The following is a 21,744-nucleotide window of genomic DNA, read 5'->3' as shown; positions in this document are numbered from 1 at the left end:
CATTATTGAACTGAACGTCGCACACTATGTGGTCATAATAAATCTACACTTTTTAATTTTTCAACATACAGGTGCTGTACTTTTTCATATTTATTTTGATTACTTTCAAAGAGTTGTTCCACCCTTATGGCAATGTGCACAGGCCATTCTAGTTGATACCAGATGAAGGGGAGTCCGGTCTCCATTGTATGACTGTATGGCAGTTGAACGGTGTGCATATTTATGCAACTACATTATTTCAGTTCTTTGTTTTTATTTTTCCACCCAAAAAGATTTCAGTTTATTTTTCAATGGATTTATATAGTTTATAGGTGACATCGAAGGTGGAAAATGTTCTGAAATTATTCTTCTTGGTGTGATTTTTTTACATGACAAAAGCCTGCCATTTTAACAGGGGTGTACAGACTTTTTATATCCACAGTAGCTGCCGGCATTCCTGACATCCACCACACACCAGAGGCAGGTTTTAGGGATGACACTTATGGATCTCGGCCACAGCCATGGACATTTTCTCTTTTATTCACAGTCTACAGATTTTATCCTGATGCTCTGTGGACTCGTCACCCACTTCTCATCTTTTTATTCTTACAGATTGGTTAAAAATAATCTACCAGAGACGTCCTGCATCCAGTTGGCCTCTATAATAAGGAATAGCCGGTCCTTGAAGACACTCGGCCTGGCTGTTAACAATCTGTCCGGTCCTCACTTCAGTGACTTGATGGAGGCTCTGTCCAGTCCAGATTGCACAGTAGAGAATTTACAGTGAGTACAAGAGATGGGTACAGGACTCAGACATGTGGGACCACAAGTATAAAATTACTTGTATTATTATTTTGTGCTCCGCACCATTGTTATGTCTGTGGGAGACACTGTTAATTGCTTCTTGACGTTTGTTTCACTTCCTCATGTCATTTCTCGTCATTTCTCCTCTTTTGTCTCTTCCTGTGACACGCACACTTTCAAAGAGTAGCACTTATTCTTAGAGCGGTGCTGAGAGTGCCTGACTGTGCAGAGTTTATTACCGGCTGCTGCACTCTGTGTAGGCAGAAAATAAGATTACAAAACTCGGTACAGTAAAGTGAATTTTATCTAGGGTGCTGCCTACGCAGAGTGCATAGGGCTGTGACATACTCATCTTGACTGTTGCTCTCTGCATGAGTAGCGACCAAGATGAGAGAAGAGGAGCAGCTAAAGGATAACCGCACATGATTCAATTCTGTGTTCGTTCATTACAAAGAGCTGCTTTTATTTTTTTTTACACTTTTTCTAATTAAGGTTAGGGCTTGGGTTGGGCTTAGAGCTAGGGTTAGGCTTAGAGTTAGGCTAGGGTTAGGGATAGAATAATACAATTGTTGCATAAAAATGTAAAAAGTTAAAAAATCTACATATAACTGTATAACTTTTTTTTAATTTAACGTCAGATTTTGATAAAAAGCAAAAAGAAAGAAAAACACAACAAAAGTATAATTACATCAGAACTTTCCTGTAATTACAATATATGCTCCAGGTGGGATAATGGGCTCCATTGTTGATTGTTGGACTGGTCTCAGAAACTGCTGACGGTTCACGTTTTAAGGGTTGCAAAATATTCACCTAGCCCTGGGCTCTTGCAGCCATCACTACTCCACTGCTGTTTATATTCCTATTCTGTGACATATGTAAGTGATCAGGGGATGTGACTAAACCACTGACAATAGTTATAGCACATGTATTATGGATTGGCACAATCATTTCTGTATGCTCCTATCTACAGAAAAGATGTGCCTCCTATGCCATAAGTTTTGCAAAATACATTTTCTGCAACAAGTTTATTATTTCGCTCTTTGTGAAAAGACATATTGTGAAATTATTGATTAGTGTTCTCATTCGCCTTTGCTTATAAAAATCAGTGCAGATTAGTTCAATGCAGAGTCACCCAGTGCAAAAAGTACAGTGTCTGCCTATATTTCTTTTACATAATTTATATAACTTTTTTTTTTCAGGGGAAGCCATATAGGTAATATAGAGTCTATGGGCAACAGGGAGAGGATTAAATATACATTATCATGAATGTTATTATTGTACAGTATGCTTTTAGCTGCCATGCTTTCTCTAGTGGTGTTTATACACTGCTCAAAAAAATAAAGGGAACACTCACACGGAACCTCCGGTGGAAGATTCCCTATAATGAGGCAGATGGAGACACTGTGGACGATGTCTGGCCTGTGAACCAGCGGTGTCCGTCTTTTTAGGCATGCAAAAAAGTTTTGTGCACCTCTGAAAAGAAGGACACCTTTGAATAAACCCCAAATGGAGTCCACAGTAACTCTGTTGCCTCATTGTAGCGAATGTATCCCTCAGGGATTTTATCTGAATCACGTCATTTGGAAATCTAGATGGAAACTCCGATGTAAGTGCTCAACGTAGAGTGCAGGATAAATATGATCCAAAATGTTATGTAAAATGTTCCTTCAACAAAAAAAGCCCCCACTCAGATCCATAAATCTCACAACAGACTTTGGGGTCAATTTTCTCCTGTTAGTTTTGTGAAATGGAAAAATTTGGGGCCAAAGCAACATTTTTGCGGGAAAATGTATTTTTTAATTTTCATGGCTCAACGTTCTAAAATTCTGTGAAGCTCCTGTGGGTTCAAGGTGCTCACCACACTTCTAGATAAGTTCCTTGAAGGGTATAGTTTCCAAAATGGGGTCACTTGTGGGGGGTTTCCACTGTTTACACACATCAGGGGCTCTGAAAACGCAACATGGCGTTAGTTATCTGTTCCAGACAATTTTGCGCTCCAAAAGTTAAAAAAGTTGAATATGCTACTTCCCTTCCAAGCCCTGCCATGCACCCAAACAGTAGTTTTCCACCACATATGGGGTATCTTTGTAGTCAGGAGAAACTGCACAACAAATTGTATGGTCCATTTGGGGCTAAAGCTATCTTTTTGTGAGGAAAAGTAAAATTTTCATTTTTTCCTTCCACATTGCTTTAATTCTAGTGAAGCCCCTAAATGGTTAATAACCTTCTTGAATGTGGTTGTGAGGACTTTGACGGGTGTAGTTTTTAAAATGGTGTCACTTTTGGGTATTTTCTGTCACATAGGCCCCTCAAAGTCACTTCAAATTGGATGTGGTCCCTAAAAAAAATTGGTTTTGTAAATTTTGTTGGAAAAAGGAGAAATTGATGATAAACATTTAACCCTTCTAACTTCCAAACTAAAAAGAAAATTATGTTTCAAAAATTATACTGATGTAAAGTAGACATGTGGTAAATGTTACTTATTAACTGTTTTGTGTGATATAAGTATCTAGTTTAAGGACATTAAAATTCAGTTTTAAGTTGCAAGTTTTAAAATTGCAAATTTTTGATATTTTCATGAATAAACGCAAATCATATCGACCACAATTTACCACTAATATGAAGTACGTGTTTCGAAAAAACAGTCTTAGATTCATTGGGATATGTTGAAGCGTTCCAGAGTTATGTTCAATCTGTTTTTATTAAAGGGCAACTTTTACAGATAACAAAAATATGAGATAGCAAAGAAAACTTCTCTCATTAACATAAACAAAATGTCTGCGCAGGACCATCATAAGACGAAAAAGCGATGCCTTAGAAAAGACAAAATAAGCAATGGTAATGTTTCTTGCAGTGAAAGTATCAATCACTTTCCAGAGTTTATAACCTTATAAAGTGACTGGTCGGAACTGAAAAATTTGGCCTGGTCAGGAAGGTGAAAACAAGCTGGGGGATGAAGGGGTTAATGAATCACACCATATTCACCTCTCATTTCTGCATGGCCCTCATTACTGGCGTTGGAAATGCCAGTCTTAATGAATCAGGGCTTCAGTTTTCTTAACAGAAGAACAATATTGAAAGCAAATTTATAAAAAAAAAATGTTCCCATGAAGCTTCTCCGCCATAATCCACGTTCCTCGATTTCTCAGTCGTCACAGGCGCCAGGTAGTGACAACTGTCATCAGAGCCGCTGGCTCTCTTTGAGCGAAGCATTGAGCCAGCGGCTCTGATGACAGTTGTCCTCACTACCTGGCATCTGTGAACAGCAGCAATTTACTGCTATTCACAGATGCCGGAGACATCGGGGATCGTGGATTACGACGGAGGAGCTTTGTGGGAACATTTTATTTAATAAATTGGAGAACGAGGGATGTGTCGGGGAGTCTTAATTCAAATAAAGTATTTTTTCTGCGTGTTTTTTTTTTGGATTACTGGTTTTGTAATGGGAGTGTCTGATAGACTCCTCTCCATTACTTACCCATAGGCTTACAGCCAGCTGACATTACACATCTGACATCAACTCCAAAAAATATTACCCCAATTACTACTGCACCAAGGCAATCGGGAAGAGCGCCAATTTTGGGGCGGTGTTGGGCTGGTATTTTTAAGCTGGGAGGGACCCAACAACCAGGGATCTTACCAGCCTAATACTATAAGCCCGCAGCTGTTTGCTTTGCCTTGGCTGGTTATAAAAAATAGAGGGGACCCCACGTAATTTTTTAAAAATTATTAATTTATATATTAACCCCTTTACGACATAGGGTGAATTAATACGTATCTGTGCCCTGGGCCTTATGGACCAGATACGTATTAATACGCCTTGGCGATTTCGCCCGCACACAGGCTGTGCGGGTGCAATTGCCGCCGGGTGTCAGCTGATTGTCACAGCTGACACCCGGGGCTATGTGCAGGGAGCAGTCCCGCACCGCTCCCAGCACATTAACCCCCGCAATGCTGCGATCGAAGTCGATCGCAGCATTGCAGTGGCTAAGGGGAGGTGATCGGTGTACTCACCTCCTCTTCCGGCCTCCAGCGCTGTCTGCCGCGGCTTCCTGGATGTTGCCATGATGACCCGATGTCGTCATGTCAACATCCGGGTCACCAGACAGAAGGAAGATTTTTTGGACATGCGCAGTGCATTTCCAAACTATCTTCTCCCTGTCCAGCGCTGACAGCATGCATGGCACCGGGATGGTGCTCCATTCCTGTGCCATGCAGGCGATCAGAGAAAAAAAAGTGAAAGTCCCATAGTGGGACAAAGTAAAAAAGTAAAAAAACTGTCATAAAGTGAAAAAAAGAAAAAAAATTGTAAAAATATAAAAAAATAAATAAAAAAAATAATCCACCAAAAATAAAAATAATATGTACCCATCAATAAATATTATTATGAAAAAAAAAACAAAAAAACAATAAAAGTACACATATTTGGTATCGCCACATCCGGAACGACCTGACCTATAAAAGTGTCACACTAGTTAACCCCTTCAGTGAACATGGTAAAAAAAAAAAAAAAAAAAACGAAGCAAAAAACAATGCTTTATCACATACTGCCAAACAAAAAATGGAATAACACGCGATCAAAAAGACGAATATAAATAAAAATGGTACCGCTGAAAACGTCATCTCGTTCCGCAAAAAACAAGCCACCATACAGCTCTATCAGCCGAAAAATAAAAAAGTTATAGCTCTCAGAATAAAGCGATGCTAAAAAATAATTTTTTCTATAAAATTGCTTTTATTATGTAAAAGTGCAAAACATAGAAAAATGATATAAAAGTGGTACCGCTGTAAACGTACTGACCCAAAGAATAAAGCTGCCTTATCAATTTTACCACACACGGAACAGAATAAAAAAACAAAAAAAAAAACAATTCCTGAATTGTTGGTTTTTGTTTATTCTGCCTCCCAAAAATCTGAATAGAAAAATATCACGTGCCTGAAAATGGCACCAATAAAAACGTCAACTCATCCCGCAAAAAACAAGCCGTCACATGTCCCTGTCTGCCAAAATAAGGAAAAATTATAGCTCTCAAAATATGGCGATGCAAAAACTAGATTTTACAAAAAATGCATCTTTTAGTGTGTGACAGCTGTCAGTCATAAAAACCCCATATGATTCTGGTATCGCTGTAATCGCATCGACCCGAAGAATAAAGTCGTCTAATTACTTATACCGCACGAGGAACGGCGTAAAAAATAAACTCTCGGGTTAGGGTTGTGCTAGGGTTAGGGTTGGGCTAGGGTTAGGGCTGGGGTTGGGGTTAGGGTTGGGGTTATTGTTGTGATGGAGTTGGGATTTTTTTCAAAAGTAATAAAAAAAGATGACGATATGGTGACTAGTGTTGAGCGCAAGTGCTCACTACTTGAGTTTGCATCGCGTGCTTGGGTATGCATTGAGTATCGTGGGTATTTGAGTGACATGCTCAAGTCTCCGTCCCATATGCTTCGCGGCCAAAAAAACTTTGCGGGGATTGCCTGCCATGCACGAGCGATCCCCGCATGTTTTTTTTTGGGTGTCTAATAACCATGAAACATGCGGGGTAGGGACTCGAGCATGTCACTCGAGCACACGCAGTACATGGTGCATACCTGAGTACCCGATGCAAACTCAAGCAGCGAGAACTTGCGCTCAAGACTAATGACAACTTATTCAATATGATGACCTAATGTTATCAAATTCTGTGTCGTACCTCTGGGTTCAAAATGTTCACTATACCCCTTGATAAAATCCTTGAGGGGTCTAGTTTCCAAAATGGGGTCACTTGTGGGGGGTTTCCACTGTTTAGGCACATCAGGTGCTCTCCAAATGCGACATGGTGTCCGCTAACAAATTGAATGGAAAATCGGCTCAAATTGTTAGCGGACACCATGTTGCGTTTGGAGAGCCCCTGTGTGCCTAAACATTGGAGCTCCCCCACAAGTGACCCCATTTTGGAAACTAGACCACCCAAGGCACCTATCTAGATGCATAGTGAGCACTTGGAACCCCCAGGTGCTTCACAAATTGATTCGTAAAAATTAAAAAGTGGAAAAAAAATACTTTTTCATTTTTACGGATTAATTTGTGAAGCACCTGGAGGTTCAAAGTGCTCACTATGCATCTAGATAGATGCCTTGGGGGGTCTAGTTTCCAAAATGGGGTCACTTGTGGGGAGCTCCAATGTTTAGGCACACAGGGGCTCTCCAAACGCGACATGGTTCCAATTTGTTAGCGGACACCATGTCGCGTTTGGAGAGCCCCTGTGTGCCTAAACATTGGAGCTCCCCCACAAGTGACCCCATTTTGGAAACTAGCCCCCCCAAGGCACCTATCTAGATGCATAGTGAGCACTTGGAACCCCCAGGTGCTTCACAAATTAATCAGTAAAAATAAAAATTGTTTTTTTTTCCACTTTTTAATTTTTACGGATTAATTTGTGAAGCACCTGGGGGTTCCAAGTGCTCACTATGCATCTAGATAGGTGCCTTGGGTGGTCTAGTTTCCAAAATGGGGTCACTTGTGGGGGAGCTCCAATGTTTAGGCACACAGGGGCTCTCCAAACGCGACATGGTGTCTGCTAACAAATTGGAACCATGTCGCGTTTGGAGAGCCCCTGTGTGCCTAAACATTGGAGCTCCCCCACAAGTGACCCCATTTTGGAAACTAGACCCCCCAAGGCACCTATCTAGATGCATACTGAGCACTTGCTACCCACAGTAAAATTTGGTGGAGGTTCCATCATGCTTTGGGGCTGGGTGGCCAATGCCGGCACCGGGAATCTTGTTAAAGTTGAGGGACGCATGGATTCCACTCAGTATCATCAGATTCTTGACAATAATGTTCAAGAATCAGTGACAAAGTTGAAGTTACGCAGGGGATGGATCTTTCAGCAAGACAATGATCCAAAACACCGCTCCAAATCTACTCAGGCATTCATGCAGAGGAACAATTACAATGTTCTGGAATGGCCATCCCAGTCCCCAGACCTGAATATCATTGAACATCTGTGGGATCATTTGAAGAGGGCTGTCCATGCTCGGCGACCATCAAACTTAACTGAACTGGAATTGTTTTGTAAAGAGGAATGGTCAAAAATACCTTCATCCAGGATCCAGGAAATCATTAAAAGCTACAGGAAGCGACTAGAGGCTGTTATTTTTGCAAAAGGAGGATCTACTAAATATCAATGTCACTTTTCTGGTTAGGTGCCCATACTTATGCACCTGTCAAATTTTGTTTGAATGCAGATTGCACATTTTCTGTTAGTACAATAAACCTCATTTGAAGGCAGAAACATTACTGTGTCCAACAGTTATTACATATATCAAACTGAAATAGCAGTTGCAAAAACACCAATTTTTATAAAACATTAAGCTTAAGATTAATAGGGGTGCCCAAACTTTTTCATATAACTGTATCTCTCTGATTTAAGGACATAAAAGTTCAAATTTTGAAAATTGCAAAATTTTCAAAATTTTCGCCAAATTTCCATTTTTTTCACAAATAAACTCAAGTGATATCGAAGAAATTTTACCACAATCATGAAGTACAATATGTCACGAAAAAACAATCTCAGAATCAGAGGGATCCGTTGAAGCGTTCCAGAGTAATTACCTCATAAAGTGACAGTGGTCAGAATTGTAAAAATTGGCCTGGTCATTAACGTGCAAACCACCCTCGGGGGTAAAGGGGTTAAACCTATGCTCTCCCTCCTATAACAACTCTCCCTAAACTGCTTACTGAGGACAGTGTGGCAAGCATCTCGTCACCGGGTCTCATATAAGATCCGATGACGCGATGTGGCCGGCCATTTACAGAAATGCCAGTAACCAACAGGGCTACGACATTACAGAGTATGGCAGGCAATCCCTGCATGTTTATTGGCTGTCTAACAGCCGCAAACCATGCCTGTTGGGGACTCGAGCATTCCGCTCGAGCACCCACAGTATTTGATTGAGTAACGAGCATGCCCGAGCACCTCGATGCTCAATCTAGTATCGAGCAATGCCGACCGCGCTCGCTCATCACCAGTCGTGAGCTACAACTGGTGTAAATCATTTGCAGGACTCGGTCCAGCAGCCATATCGGTAATCAGTGTGTTTCAACAGGTCAGAGGACGCCTGTCTAATACCTCAGATTAATGATGTGGCAAATGAAACGGGTCCAGAAAATTGATTTGCACCAACTCCACTATGGAGTAAAGTTGTTTGTTGGTAGCATTCTACAAAAATGAAACGTTGTAGCCTAAACATTTCATATAGTGTGTGGTATATTTTTGTAGAACTCTACTATACATGAGTATTGAGTAGTGTGTGTTAAAAATGCCTTAGTTGAATAATATCACTTTGTAGTCACAAGTGAAAGGCTCCAGTGTCCAAACCTGCAGTAAACATAAGGTTAGACAGCTTAGCAAAAAGAGAACAGTGTGATTGGATTTTTTTATTGGAAGTTATTCGACCTCCACAATGAAGGGAGTGGGAAGTATGTGGGGAGTTCTTTTGTAAAAGTTCTGACAACGGTCAACCTGTCAACCACATACTGCCTTCAATGTGTTGATTCCTAGGCTTCCTATTTATGTTCCCCTAAAAAAAGTAGTAACAGTAGATCATTGGACAGATTTAAAATATGCCAAAAAAAGAAGTATTCAAATACCTCCACATCTCCTGTGATTAAACATGCTTCGTTCGGGACGTTTACCTTGCCATATATTTTTTCTTACCTGTGAGTCGTTTTGACTAAATCATCTAGCTGGGATGGGTATGGTAAAGGAACATAATAAATAAAAAATTGACGTACCCTTTTAAAGGCATGAAATCAGCCTAGTAATGAAAAGAAAAATATGGACCACCTCATCTGAAGTAAGACCTTGTATCAAGGTGTTGTAGTTGGTCCAATAAATAGGATTCATATAGCTGCTGGCATTGCAGATATTCACCGCACACCAGAGGCGACTTCTAGAGATGATATCGATGGATTTTACCAGTAGTCGGGGAACATTTTCTCTTCACATTCACAGTCAACAGATTTCATACTAGCGCTCTCATCTTCTTACTGTTACAGATTGGATGATAATAAATTACAAGGCACTTCATGCGCCCAGTTGGCATCTGGACTAAGCAGTAACCAGTCCCTGAAGATACTTAACCTGAGTAATAACAAGCTGTCCGGGCCGCAATTCAATGACTTGATAAAAGCTTTGTCCAATCCAACCTGCAGGATAGAGAAATTACAGTGAGTATTACCGGTGTGCACCTGTGCAGGACACGCTGTAAATGGATTTTATTATTATTTATTGCTCTGTACCATTGTTATATCTATGGGAGAAACTTCTGACTGCACCTTGCTATGTGACGTCTCTACTAATGTCTGACTGCCTCGCCTCCTCATATAACTTTTCTACCCCATGTTATGAATTCATGAGAAATGTAATTTACCACCATAAAAATTACTATTCCAATACTGTGTATGGAGTCTTATCATTGACCGGGAAGAAGTCACATTACAAGGAGACACACTGGGGACATTTAATGCTAAGTATGCAAACATGAAATATATGAAATATTGTGGCTACCAGGTACACATGAATTGGCTAATTTATGCACTAAGATTTCTCAATTATTTCTATTTTCTTGAGCAGTATTGCTATTCAGATTTCATATATTTCATGTTTGCATACGTAGCGTTACAGAGTGCTACTTTATTTGGCAGTTCTGGAATATGACAGCACTGGAGGATAATGGCTTCCTGGTCTCTTCACATTTGATTCTTCTCAAATCTTTGGCAGCTAATGTGCCTCTTTTTTTTCAACATGTTTTTTGTGACCCTGTTGACTATTTGCATCAACACTTTTGACGGTTCTGTGATCACATCCCAATATTTTAGGAATATCAAGAATGCTACATCCCTCTGTAAGACTTTTTTTTTTTACTTTTTAGAGTTAGCTAAATCTTTTTTTTTGGCCCATTTTGCCTGAGGAAAACCAGCTGACCAATAATTTTGCACACCTTGATGAAGGGTGGTGATATCCTTAGGCCGCACCCTTCCTCATTACACAGATACATATCACCTGATCTGCTTCATCCAATAAGCTTTCAAGTTTACACAGCCCGGATTTGGAAAACTTGCATAAAAATGATGATGTGGTCAAAATACTCACCTGTATAATAGTTCTGCCCACAGTGTATAGTGTATTGTCTATATAAATTCACTTTTGACTTTGTATACAAAAACAAGCGAAAGATATGTATGTGTGATTTCAGCCTAAAAGACTGTGATTTGGGCTGAGGCCATCTGAAAATTGTGGTACAGTTTTCCAGAAAAAAAAAATACAATTAAGAGGAGGTTGGCAGCTCTGCATCCACCACACACAAGGGGCTGGCTTCTAATGATAAATGTAAAAATTTTATACCAAAGCTCCAGGGATGTCACATCTCAACTTTTTATCCTCATAGTCTGAATGGTAACGATCTACCAGAAATTTTCTGCATCCAATTGGCATCTCTAATAAGGAACAACCAGTGCCTGAAGACAATTGGCCTCTCTGGTAACCGTCTGGCTGGTCCTGGTTTCAATGACTTGATGGAGGCTCTGTCCACTCCAGACTGCAGGATAGAGAATTTACAGTGAGTATAAGAGATGAGTCCAGGACTGGGACAAGTGGGAGACAAGATGTACATGGAATTTATTCTATTTTATGCTCCCTACGATTATTATGAGATAAACTGCTGAATGCACCTTCATATATGACATTTCTAATAATGTCCGTCTGTCTTGTCTTGTGTCTAAAAAACTAAAAAAAACACACGCCACAACTGTTTCGTCATTGCTATAGAATTTTTTTTTTATTAAAGTGGACCTTTCATCAGTTTTAGCATGTTAAACTGGCCACATCATGGAATAGTGGCTGCAGAGTAAAGCTTCTAAAGTTAAGATTTTAATTTTCCCTTCAACCAAGGGGGAGTTTGCAGATAGGTAGTATATTTTTGCCCTTCAAGACATTGCCCAATCATAAGCAGGAGGCATCATGCAGAGGCAAAAAAGAACGCGCCCAGAACAGCTTAGAGCAGGCTTACTCCTGTGAGACATGTAATGACTAGTGTTGAGCGAGTATGTTCTATTAACCCTTTCGCTGAGTATGCTCGGGCCGAGCTCCAAGTAGTTACAGCTGCTCGGTGATATGCTTGAATCACTCCCGTGTGCATGATTTGCGACTGTTTGACAGCTTTATTACATATGAGGAATGTCTATTTCTTACACATTCCTCACATGTAATAAAACTGTCAAACAGTTGCAAATCATGCACACGGGAGCGATTCAACCTTATCACCGAGCAGCTGTAACTACTCGGAGCTCGGCCCGAACATACTCGGAACAGAACATACTCACTCAACACTAGTAATGACACATAGCCCTGCTCTCCTTGATCTCTGTTTCCACTGCATACAGTCGTGGCTAAATGTTTTAAGACTGAAACAAATTTTGATTTTCACATAGTTTGCCGCTTTAGTGATTTTAGATCCTTTTGATGTTTCTATGGTTACTAAAGTACAGTTATAAGCATTTCATACATTTTTAAACATTTATCGACAAATACATCAAGTTTATGTAAAGACTCAATATTTAGTGTTGACTCTTATTTTTCAAGATTTCTGCAATTCGTCCTGGCAGCTGGATATCAGCTTCTGGGCCAAATCCTGACTGATGATCGCCCATTCTTTTATAATCAGTGTTTGGAGTTTACCACAATTTCTGTGTTTTTGTTTTTCCACCCACTTTTTAAAGATTGAGTACAGGCTCTTAATAAAATTGAGATCTGGGGAGTTTCCTCACCATGGACCCAAAATTTCAATGTTGTGTTCACTAAGCCACTTCATTATCACTTTTGCCTTGTGATATGGTGCTCCATCATGATGGAAAAACAATCACCAAATTGTCCCTGGATCATTGGGAGAAGTTGCTCTTGGAGGCTGTTTAGATGCCATTCTGAATTCATGGCAATGTTCACACGTAAAATTGTGAGTGAGCTCACTCCTCTGGATGAAAAGCCACCACACATGGTTTCAGGAGACTTTACTGTGGTCATGACCAGGGATGGATGAAGAGTAGCCAGGGCCCTGGGCAGTTTAGAAGGTGTGGGCCCCCTCCCTTCCCCCCAACAGAGATAGCTATGCACGCCGCGCAATTTTTTCCATTATGTACAACACTATATATAACATAGCACTGTAAATAATAAAGGTGTGGAAGATTCATTTTCTTAAGGGGCCACATGAGAGACCATGACTATTGTGGAGGCCGAACCAATAGGATCAGGCTGCGTTCCCACTATGCGTTTTTCAAGCGTTTTTGCCGCGGAATTTCCGCAGCAAAAATGCTTAAATAACGCTTGGTTAAACGTGCCCCATGGTCCCCAATGATAATCCGTATGTGTTGTGCACATGCTGCGGAAATTTCCGCTGCAGATTATCATTGCGGAAAAATACGCAGCATGTCCATTAATTTTGCGGACACGCAGCGTAATTGTCGCCATTGACTTGCATTGAAAGACTTAATATCCGTGTCAGCACATTTGCACACACGGATATTAAGCGATTCAATGTGCGCATGGTACCCGGGACTGGAGAAGAGGAGACTCTCCTCCAGACCCGGGTACCATAGAACCTATAAAAAAAAGAATTTAAAGTAAAAAATAAAGATTATACTTACCTACCCTCCTTAGCGATGCGTCCGGTCGCTTGACCTGTCACATGACTCAATGACGTCATCGCAGGTCCTTTCACACCACCGCGAGACACCGGGGAGACCGGACGGAGTGGAGAAAATACCGGGGGCCATCGGAAGGTAAGTATAATCTTTATTTTTTACCATTCTTATTCTTTTTTTTAACTATTACTTGGTCACACTATCTAAATCCATGCCGTTTGCATGGATTTATATAGGGGGACCAAGTTGTCAAGCACTTTTCCAAGTGATGCTAAAATCGCTTGGAAAAGCGCTTGATAACCCGCATGCAGAAATGCATGCAAAAACGCTTGACAAACTCTTCTACCTGGTGGGAAAAACGCATGTACAATCCGCATGCATTTTTCCAGCCAGGGAGAAGCGGAACAAATATGCAGCATTTCTGCATCATGGGCACATAGCCTGAAATTAATTCTGCTCAATATTATAACATATTAATAATTTTTTTTAATATTAATTGCATGACTTAATATTGAGCAGAATTAAGTATGCTGACATTCCCCTATATATAGTATGAGCCCCCACATAGCCTCCAACATACAATATGAGCCACCACATAGCTCCTCCATCAACAACCAAAGTGATCAACCTATGGGGCCCCTTACACTGTACATGTAAAACATAAAAAAAAAAAAAATCTCTTTAGGGTCCGTGCCCACGATTGTAAAACGCTTGGTAATCCTTCCCCCATGGTCCCCAATGTCAATCTGCAATTTCAATGCCGATGCTGCGGAATTTTCCGCAGCATTTTTGATGTGCGGAAAAATCCGCAGCATCTCCATTATTTGTGCGGAATTGCCTTCTCAATGCATTAAAAAACGCAAGGCAATTCTGCATGTGCAAAACGCTTCAAAAGCGCGCGAAAAATGCGTGTCAAATTCCGCACACGTTTTTCCGGGCAAGGACATGCAGAATTGAAGTGGAAATTTTCCGCTTCATTTCTGCATTGTGGGCACATAGCCTTAGTTTAGTTTTACAACCCAATACATACAGACATAAATGCACACACATTGTACAGAAAAACTGTGATTTAAAAAAAAAGAGCAGAAATGAGGGGAGATGGGGTCTAGTTTTGCCCTTCACAATTCCATAATTCCATACCTGACAGCGGAGGTTGGCACTAGTGTTGAGCCACCCCCGTAGCGTTCGAGTTCGGTTCGGTTCGTCGAACACCCGTGTGTTCGCCGAACTGTTCGTCGAACTGTTCGTCGAACACCTTCGAACACCGTTAAAACCAATGGCAGGCAAACAAAAACACATAGAAACACATAGAAAACACCTTCAAAGGTGTCCAAAAGCTGACAAACTGCTCAGAAGACACAACTAACACATGGAAAAGTGACAAGTACATATAGTCATGCGAAAATAAAAGAGGTGGAGGAGTAAAAGGAGGGGGAGACACAGATATAGGCATGTCATGCCCTTCTAAAATCCAAAAAGTGAGAAGCCGACACGGCCAGTCCGCTCCTGCCCGTGCCACCTCCGTGTCGCCGGGTTTGTGCCAGAGCCGCGGTGAACCCTGATGGCCAGCCCCCCTCTCCCAATACTGGTGCCTGTCCGCTGGTGGGTCGAGCGAGCCCCCCTGTGGTGGAGGCAGCTCTAAGCTTTTTAATTTAAATTGTCTCTCTAATTTGAATGAATACACTTTAAATCCATTTACAAGGATCTATTGGAGGGCAAGTCTCATGCCAGCAGCCGCGTAATTCCAGCTCCAGTAGCATCCACTAAAGCTGCTGCAGTTAAAAAGCTTTTATAAGGATCGAGCTCGGCTGTCCACCGCAAGGCATCCTACTGCCAGTCCCAGCCCCTATGCCTTGGGGTGCCTCCTGATGCTCTTCACTGAGTATCCCATGGTCCCGAAGCATTTCCTTTGAAAAAATTAAGTGTCTAAACTACAGGTGGTGTAGCTTGCTTAACAGCCGGGATAATCCGCTGACTAGCAGACACTGCTACTAGGCACAAAGTATTTCCTGGGCTAGATGCAGTTAAAAATTTGTAATTAGATACTCTCGTTGGATGCTGAGAAAGCATTCCATAGAGTCTCCTGGCACGCCATATATGATTCTCTTAAAAAGCTTGGGGTAGGGGTCTAGGGGACCCTTTTATAGCCAAAATCACGGCCCTGTATCGCAATACGTCACCTAGGCTGAAGATAAATGGAACTGTAGCACCCTGAGGGCTCGGTTGCTACAGACGTATTGCACCTCACCCAGAGGTGTGATATCTCACTCTCAGGTAAGGATGGAGTGTGGATCAGGACCCGACACCTGCATGCATTACACCACATTGCCGTGGGGCAGGGCGACCAATATGCCCCTGAGATGGGCACGACAGTCCCTGTCCCTGGCTGGAGTGGGGGGAGGGAACACTGAGGAAGGGGAACCCTGTAGTGCAGGAGCAGGGAGGAAGCAGTTCCTGGGTGCATTGAGAAGGGAGTATAAAAGGTGGGCACCATCTTAGTTCAGTGCAGAGAAGTCTGAGCAGAAGTGGCAGGGAGCAGGGGCTCTGCATGAGCTCTGCTCCGGAGGCGGGCCTAGTAACAGAGGCCCAGGCCTGGAAGAGGGAGAAGGAAGGAAGAGGAGCGGAGAAGGCTCCAGGAACGAGGAATGAAGGGATCCCAGGGGTGCGGACGGGCGAGTCGCCACCGCACGCCCGAATCCACCTGCGTGGAGGGGTCAGGCCAAAGGGGGAGACCGGTCCCCGAACTAGTGGAGGCAGGAAACGACCCTCAGCTAGAAACCGGAGGCTCTGACATTTTATGTGGCGCAGCCCCTCGCTACACCCGCTAGGAAGGCACCACATAGGGTCAGGGAAACTGGCGCCAAGTTTACCAAGAGGAGGCCCGAGGCAGCCGGACAGAAGTGTTGGTAAGAAAGGCCAGACAAAGGACACACAAAGGGGGTCCTGTGAAGTCCTCCAAATTTATCTGGGAGTTGTCTGAGCCCCTCACCTGGTGAGCACAGTACGACGTGGGCAGCCGTTACCTGCAGACGTGGTCTGGATAATAAGAACTGTGAGTAAAGGCCCTGGACTGCATCACTGACTCCGTGTCGTTACTGCTGCTGCCCTGCACCATCACCCCCATCCTCCGCATACACTGCCCTGAGGCTATACTCCTCCCGTGGGGAGTTATGCTACGCTCTGCTGCACCCACAACACCAGCCTCAGCGGTCTGCCCTGTAGCGACTGTTCACTCTGACCGCAATCCACGGGTGGCGTAGTCGGACATTTAAACATCAAAACCACATAAATAGTTCCGCCACTGGTTTGACCGCCCTGAGCCACGGAACCGGGTCGCCGCCACGAAGACTACAACCACCAGCATCCACCAAAAAGGGTCCGGCTCCGGGTGTCCCAAGGCCCAGGGGGTGCGTCAGAACATTTTCATCACCTTTCACAATCACCAATGGGACAAGGCAGGGATGTCCTCTGTCCCCTCTCTTATACATCCTAGTGACGGAGCACCTGCTCTCATCAATTCGCCATAACCCCAATATTAGGTGGATTGAGGTGGGAGGCACCGAGTACAAGTGGTCTCTATTAGCTGATGATGTCCTAGTATATATCACTCAATCACATATATCCATCCATGCTGTTATGGCTGAAATAGATCACTTTGTTACATGGTAAAATTTTAAAATCAATGCAGCGAAGTCTGAGGCCCTCGATGTCTCCCTCCCCAAATCCATATAGGATTCCATCCAGTCCAACTTTCCCTTTGCCTGGCCCTCACAGGGTATCAAATACTTAGGAATTCCTATTCATAGAGACCTCTCCCATCTATGTTATCTTAATTTTGGGCCCTTTATTGAACAATTCCATACAGACCACGGTTGGCAAGTTAGAACTGTAAGATTCACTACGTGAACCGCTGGTGTTTTGTGGAAAAGCACATGTACACCGCGTTCCAAATTATTATGCAAAAAGTGTTTAGGAGTGATAAGGGAAGAAATTGTTTGTTTGTCAGTTAAACGCATTGATGGTGATGTGTGTCAGGGCTCTTTATATCACTGTAAGCAATTGCAGACACCTGTGCTAATTAGTTTGGCAGGTGTGTCCAATGAAAGGCAAGACTACTTAAGAAGGCTCTCTCACATTATTAAGCAGCCTACATTTTCTGCCAAAATGGGAAAGAAAAAGGATGTGTCGGCTGCTGAGAAGCAACAAATTGTGGAGTGTTTAGGTCAAGGCATGACTACAATCAACATTGTGCGATGATCAGGATGAAGTGTCTTGGCAATCAAGAAGTATGTAGCTGATTCACAGTACACACGTGTGCGTGCTGATAAGGGCAAATTGAGGACTCTTTCCTACAGGCAATTACGTCAGGTTGAAAGAGCAGCGGCAAAAAAGCCTTGTCATAGCAGCAGACAAGTTTTTGAAGCTGCTTGTGCCTCCAACGTCCCCCGAACAACAAGATGCAGGGTCCTTCAGAGGTTTGCAGCTGTGCATACGCCATCCTCTCGACCTCCTCTATCCACTTCACACAAGCAGAAACGGCTCCAGTGGGCCAAACATTACATGAAGACTGATTTCAAAACTGTTTTGTTCACGGATGAGTGCCGTGCAGCGCTCGATGGTCCAGATGGATGGAGTGGAGGATGGCTGGTTGATGGACACCCCACGCAAACACGGCTACAGCGCCAACAAGGAGGAGGTGGAGTAATGTTTTGGGCTGGAATCATGGGGAGAGAGATTGTCGGCCCCTTTAGGATCCCTGAAGGCGCTAAAGATGAACTCCATAATGTATGTGGATTTTCTCAAACAGCACTTCCTGCCATGGTTCAAGAAGAAGAACCGTGTATTTCACAGCAAGATCATTTTTCTGCATGATAATGCACCATCTCATGCTGCACATAAAACATCTGCATCTCTGGCTGATATGGGCATAAAAGGGGACAAACTTATGGTGTGACCCCCATGCTCCCCTGACCTCTACCCCATTCAGAACCTTTGGAGCATCATTAAAAGGAGTGTCTATGATGGCGGGAGGCAGTTCACATCTAAGCAACAGCTCTGGGAGGGTATTCTGTCCTCATGCAAAACAATTGAAGCAGAAACCATCCAAAACCTGACAAATTCAATGGACGAGAGAGTTCAGAAGCTCCTTTCGAACAAGGGGTCCTATGTGAAAATGTAACATCACCTAGAATAAAGTTTTGAGTTGAAAACTGTTTGATTTCAGTTTCTAACAACCTGCTAATGCTTATAATTTCAAAAATGACCATTTTTTTGGTCTTTATTAAAATGAAAAGGTTGATCGAAAAGTTTGGGGGATCTAAGAGTGTGGCAACCCAGTAGTCATGATTACTTCGAATTCTGACAATATGAGGGTCATGCTGCAGGTAGTGCAGCAAGAAGGCACTTATGTGTCTTGCGCATCTCGGAGCCCCAAAATTATTTTCCGGGCTAGATGCAGCTAAAATTATTTTTAATTTTAAATCTGGTGGAGCTTATTATAGATGGCCTAATAGGATCAGTGCTGCACACTGCTACAAAGCCCAAATTATTTTCCAGTCAAGATACAGATAAACATGATTAGTAATTTGAAAGCTTAAAACGTTTGGTAGGGTGATTTTAACCAATCATCAAGCTTTTACTCTCCCCAGGATGACACAGGGGTAGAAAAGTCGTTTCGGATCCATGATTTGTTCATCTTTATGAACGTGAGTCTGTCTACATTATCAGTGGAGAGCCGCGTGCGCTTATCTGTCAGCACACCACCAGCAGCGCTGAACACACGTTCAGACAGAACGCTGGCTGCGGGGCATGACAAGATCTCCAAGGTGTAAGTGGCTAGCTCCGGCCATTTATCCAGATTGGAAGCCCAAAAAGAGCAAGGGTCCAGTGACACAGTCGTGGCTTCAATGTTTACTTGGAGATACTCCTGTACCATCGTCTCTAGGCGTTGACTATGTGTCAGACTTCTTGTCTCCTGTGGCCTTGCAAAGGATGGGCTAAAAAAGTGGTGAAATGATTCCGCAAAATTGATGTTACCAGCAGATACTGTGGTTCTGTTACGGTTTGAGTGCTGAACACTTGACGGTCCCACGGTTGGCAAGTTGGAACTGTGAGATTCACTACGTGCACCACTGGTATTTTGTGGAAAAGCACATGTAAGATTCTGCAACAGTCTCTGCTGATACTCCTGCATGCGTGCATCCCTTTCTATGGCAGGAATAATTTCTGCAAATTTACTTTTGTACCGGGGATCTAACAGTGTGGCAACCCAGTAGTCAGGATTATTTCTAATTCTCACAATTCGAGGGTCATGTTGCAGGTAGTGCAGCAAGAAGGCACTCATGTGTGTTGCGCATCCAGGAGCACCAAGTCCCTGTTGTGTTGGTGGCGAGGTAACAATCATGCTTCCTTCCTCTGTCCTCTCCCCCCAACCTCGCACAACAGAAATGTGATCAAGGTCTCCCTCATCTGATGAGTCTTCCATCAGTTCGTCCTCCACTTCTTCCTGGGCTCCTGCACCTTCCTCACTAGTTTGGCTGCTACCATGCGCCCTGGTAAAACCATCTCCCCCACCCTCACATGCCTGCCGCCTTGGTGCTGCCGACCTTCTGGACCTTGCAGATGTTAGCCCTTCCGCATACAACTCCTCCTCCTCTACTTCCTCCACCTCCTCTTGTGCCACCACCTGACTCCGAATTCTGTTTAACATGTGCTCCAGCATGTAAATCACCGGCATAGTCATGCTGATAATGGCATCGTCAGCAATAAACATCTTCGTCGCCATTTCAAAACTGTGCAGAAGGGTGCATAGGTCCCTGATCTGAGACCACTCCTCCAGCGTGATTTGCCCCACCTCTGAATCTCGTTGGCCCAGGCTATACGTCAGAACGTATTGCACCAGGGCTTGTCGGTGCTGCCACAGTCGCTGCAACATGTGCAGAGTTGAATTCCACCGGGTAGGCACATCGCATTTTAGCCGGTGAAGTGGCAGGCCCAACGACTTCTGTAGAGATGTAAGTCGCTGAGCTGCGGGATGCGAACGGCGGAAGTGAGCACACAGCGACCGTGCCCTCTGCAGAAGGCCATCTAGTCTGGGATAGTGGGCTAAAAATTGCTGGACAACCAGGTTCAACACGTGAGCCATACAAGGCACGTGTGCGACATTGCCCCGGCGAAGGGCCGCACCCAGGTTTGCAGCATTGTCGCACACGGCCTTCCCTGGTTTCAGGTCCAGTGGAGACAACCATTCATGAAATTGGTTCTCCAGAGCTGACCACAACTCCTCAGCTGTGTGACTCACATTTCCCAGACATTTCAATGTAAAAACCGCCTGATGACGTTGAGCCCTACTGCCAGCATAGTAAGGAGGTGTGCAGGATCCCTTCTGCGCAGTTAGAAAGCTTGTGGCATGACCAGACAGGCTTTGGTGCAGGTGGAAGACCGAGAGGAGGTTGAGGAGGCAGAAGCAGTGGAGGAACTTTGACATAAAGAGGATTGACGCACAACTCGTGGGGACGGCAAGACTTGGACAGCAGCCCCTTGTCCTGCTGTCACCATAGTTACCCAGTGCCCAGTCAGCGACATGTAACGCCCCTGTCCATGCCTACTCGTCCAAGTGTCTGTGGTGAAATGCACCCTGTCACACACAGAGTTTCTCAAAGAAGCGGTGATGTTGTGTGCGACATGCTGGTGGAGCGCAGGCACACCTTTCTTTGAGAAGTAGTGCCGACTGGGCATCTGGTACTGGGGCACTGCGACGGACATAAGGTCTCGAAAATCCTCTGTGTCCACCAGGCGGAAAGGCAGCATTTCTGTAGCCAAGAGCTTGCAGATGGTGAAATTCAACCTCTTAGCTTTCTCATGGCTAGGAGGAAATGGTCTTTTACTTGTCCACATCTGAGGGACCGAGGGCTGGCTATTGTGCTTAGACGGGGTTGATAAGGGTGTCCCCGGCAAACTGCCGGTCTGTGAGGAAGATGCAGGCGGACATGTTAAGTTGCCTTCATCCAAAGGTGGTGCTATCGATGTCGGACAGCGCTCAACACCAGCTGGTGTTACCACCTCCAAAGAAAATGATGACCTGCCAATCACGCTGGCTGTTGCGGGTAAAGAGGTGGCAGGTCTGCGCCCCAAAACAGGTGTGACTGCTGTCCCCCCCAGTCACAGAGTATGAAAAGGCCGCGGATGCACAAGATATGGCAGACGGTGGTTGGCCCGGCCAGCTAGGCCGCATTGTAGCACACTGAGCTTCCCACTGCAACTTATGCTTCATGTCCATGTGC

General features: G+C 43.7%; 1 protein-coding gene across 4 annotated transcripts in view; it reads left to right on the top strand.

The window, feature by feature from the left end:
* The window catches only part of LOC141235573 (NACHT, LRR and PYD domains-containing protein 12-like), a 156,832-nt gene that overhangs the window by 101,430 nt on the left and 33,658 nt on the right, over positions 1–21,744 (top strand). For 3 of the 4 annotated variants that reach the window (XM_073668158.1, XM_073668161.1, XM_073668159.1), the window contains 3 exons: positions 592–762; positions 9,824–9,994; positions 11,215–11,385. In XM_073668158.1, the coding sequence (XP_073524259.1) occupies positions 592–762; positions 9,824–9,994; positions 11,215–11,385 (513 nt within the window). Of the gene's footprint in view, positions 1–591; positions 763–9,823; positions 9,995–11,214; positions 11,390–21,744 lie in introns of those variants that run through there. The other variant, XM_073668162.1, reaches the window with a different exon arrangement.

The sequence above is a fragment of the Phyllobates terribilis genome, unplaced genomic scaffold (assembly GCF_046119375.1).
Source record: "Phyllobates terribilis strain yellow unplaced genomic scaffold, ASM4611937v1 Scaffold_2__4_contigs__length_985480577, whole genome shotgun sequence".
Classification (NCBI taxonomy): domain Eukaryota; kingdom Metazoa; phylum Chordata; class Amphibia; order Anura; family Dendrobatidae; genus Phyllobates; species Phyllobates terribilis.
The sequence above is the reverse complement of the archived record's forward strand: the minus strand, read 5'-3'. Positions and strand labels throughout refer to the sequence as shown.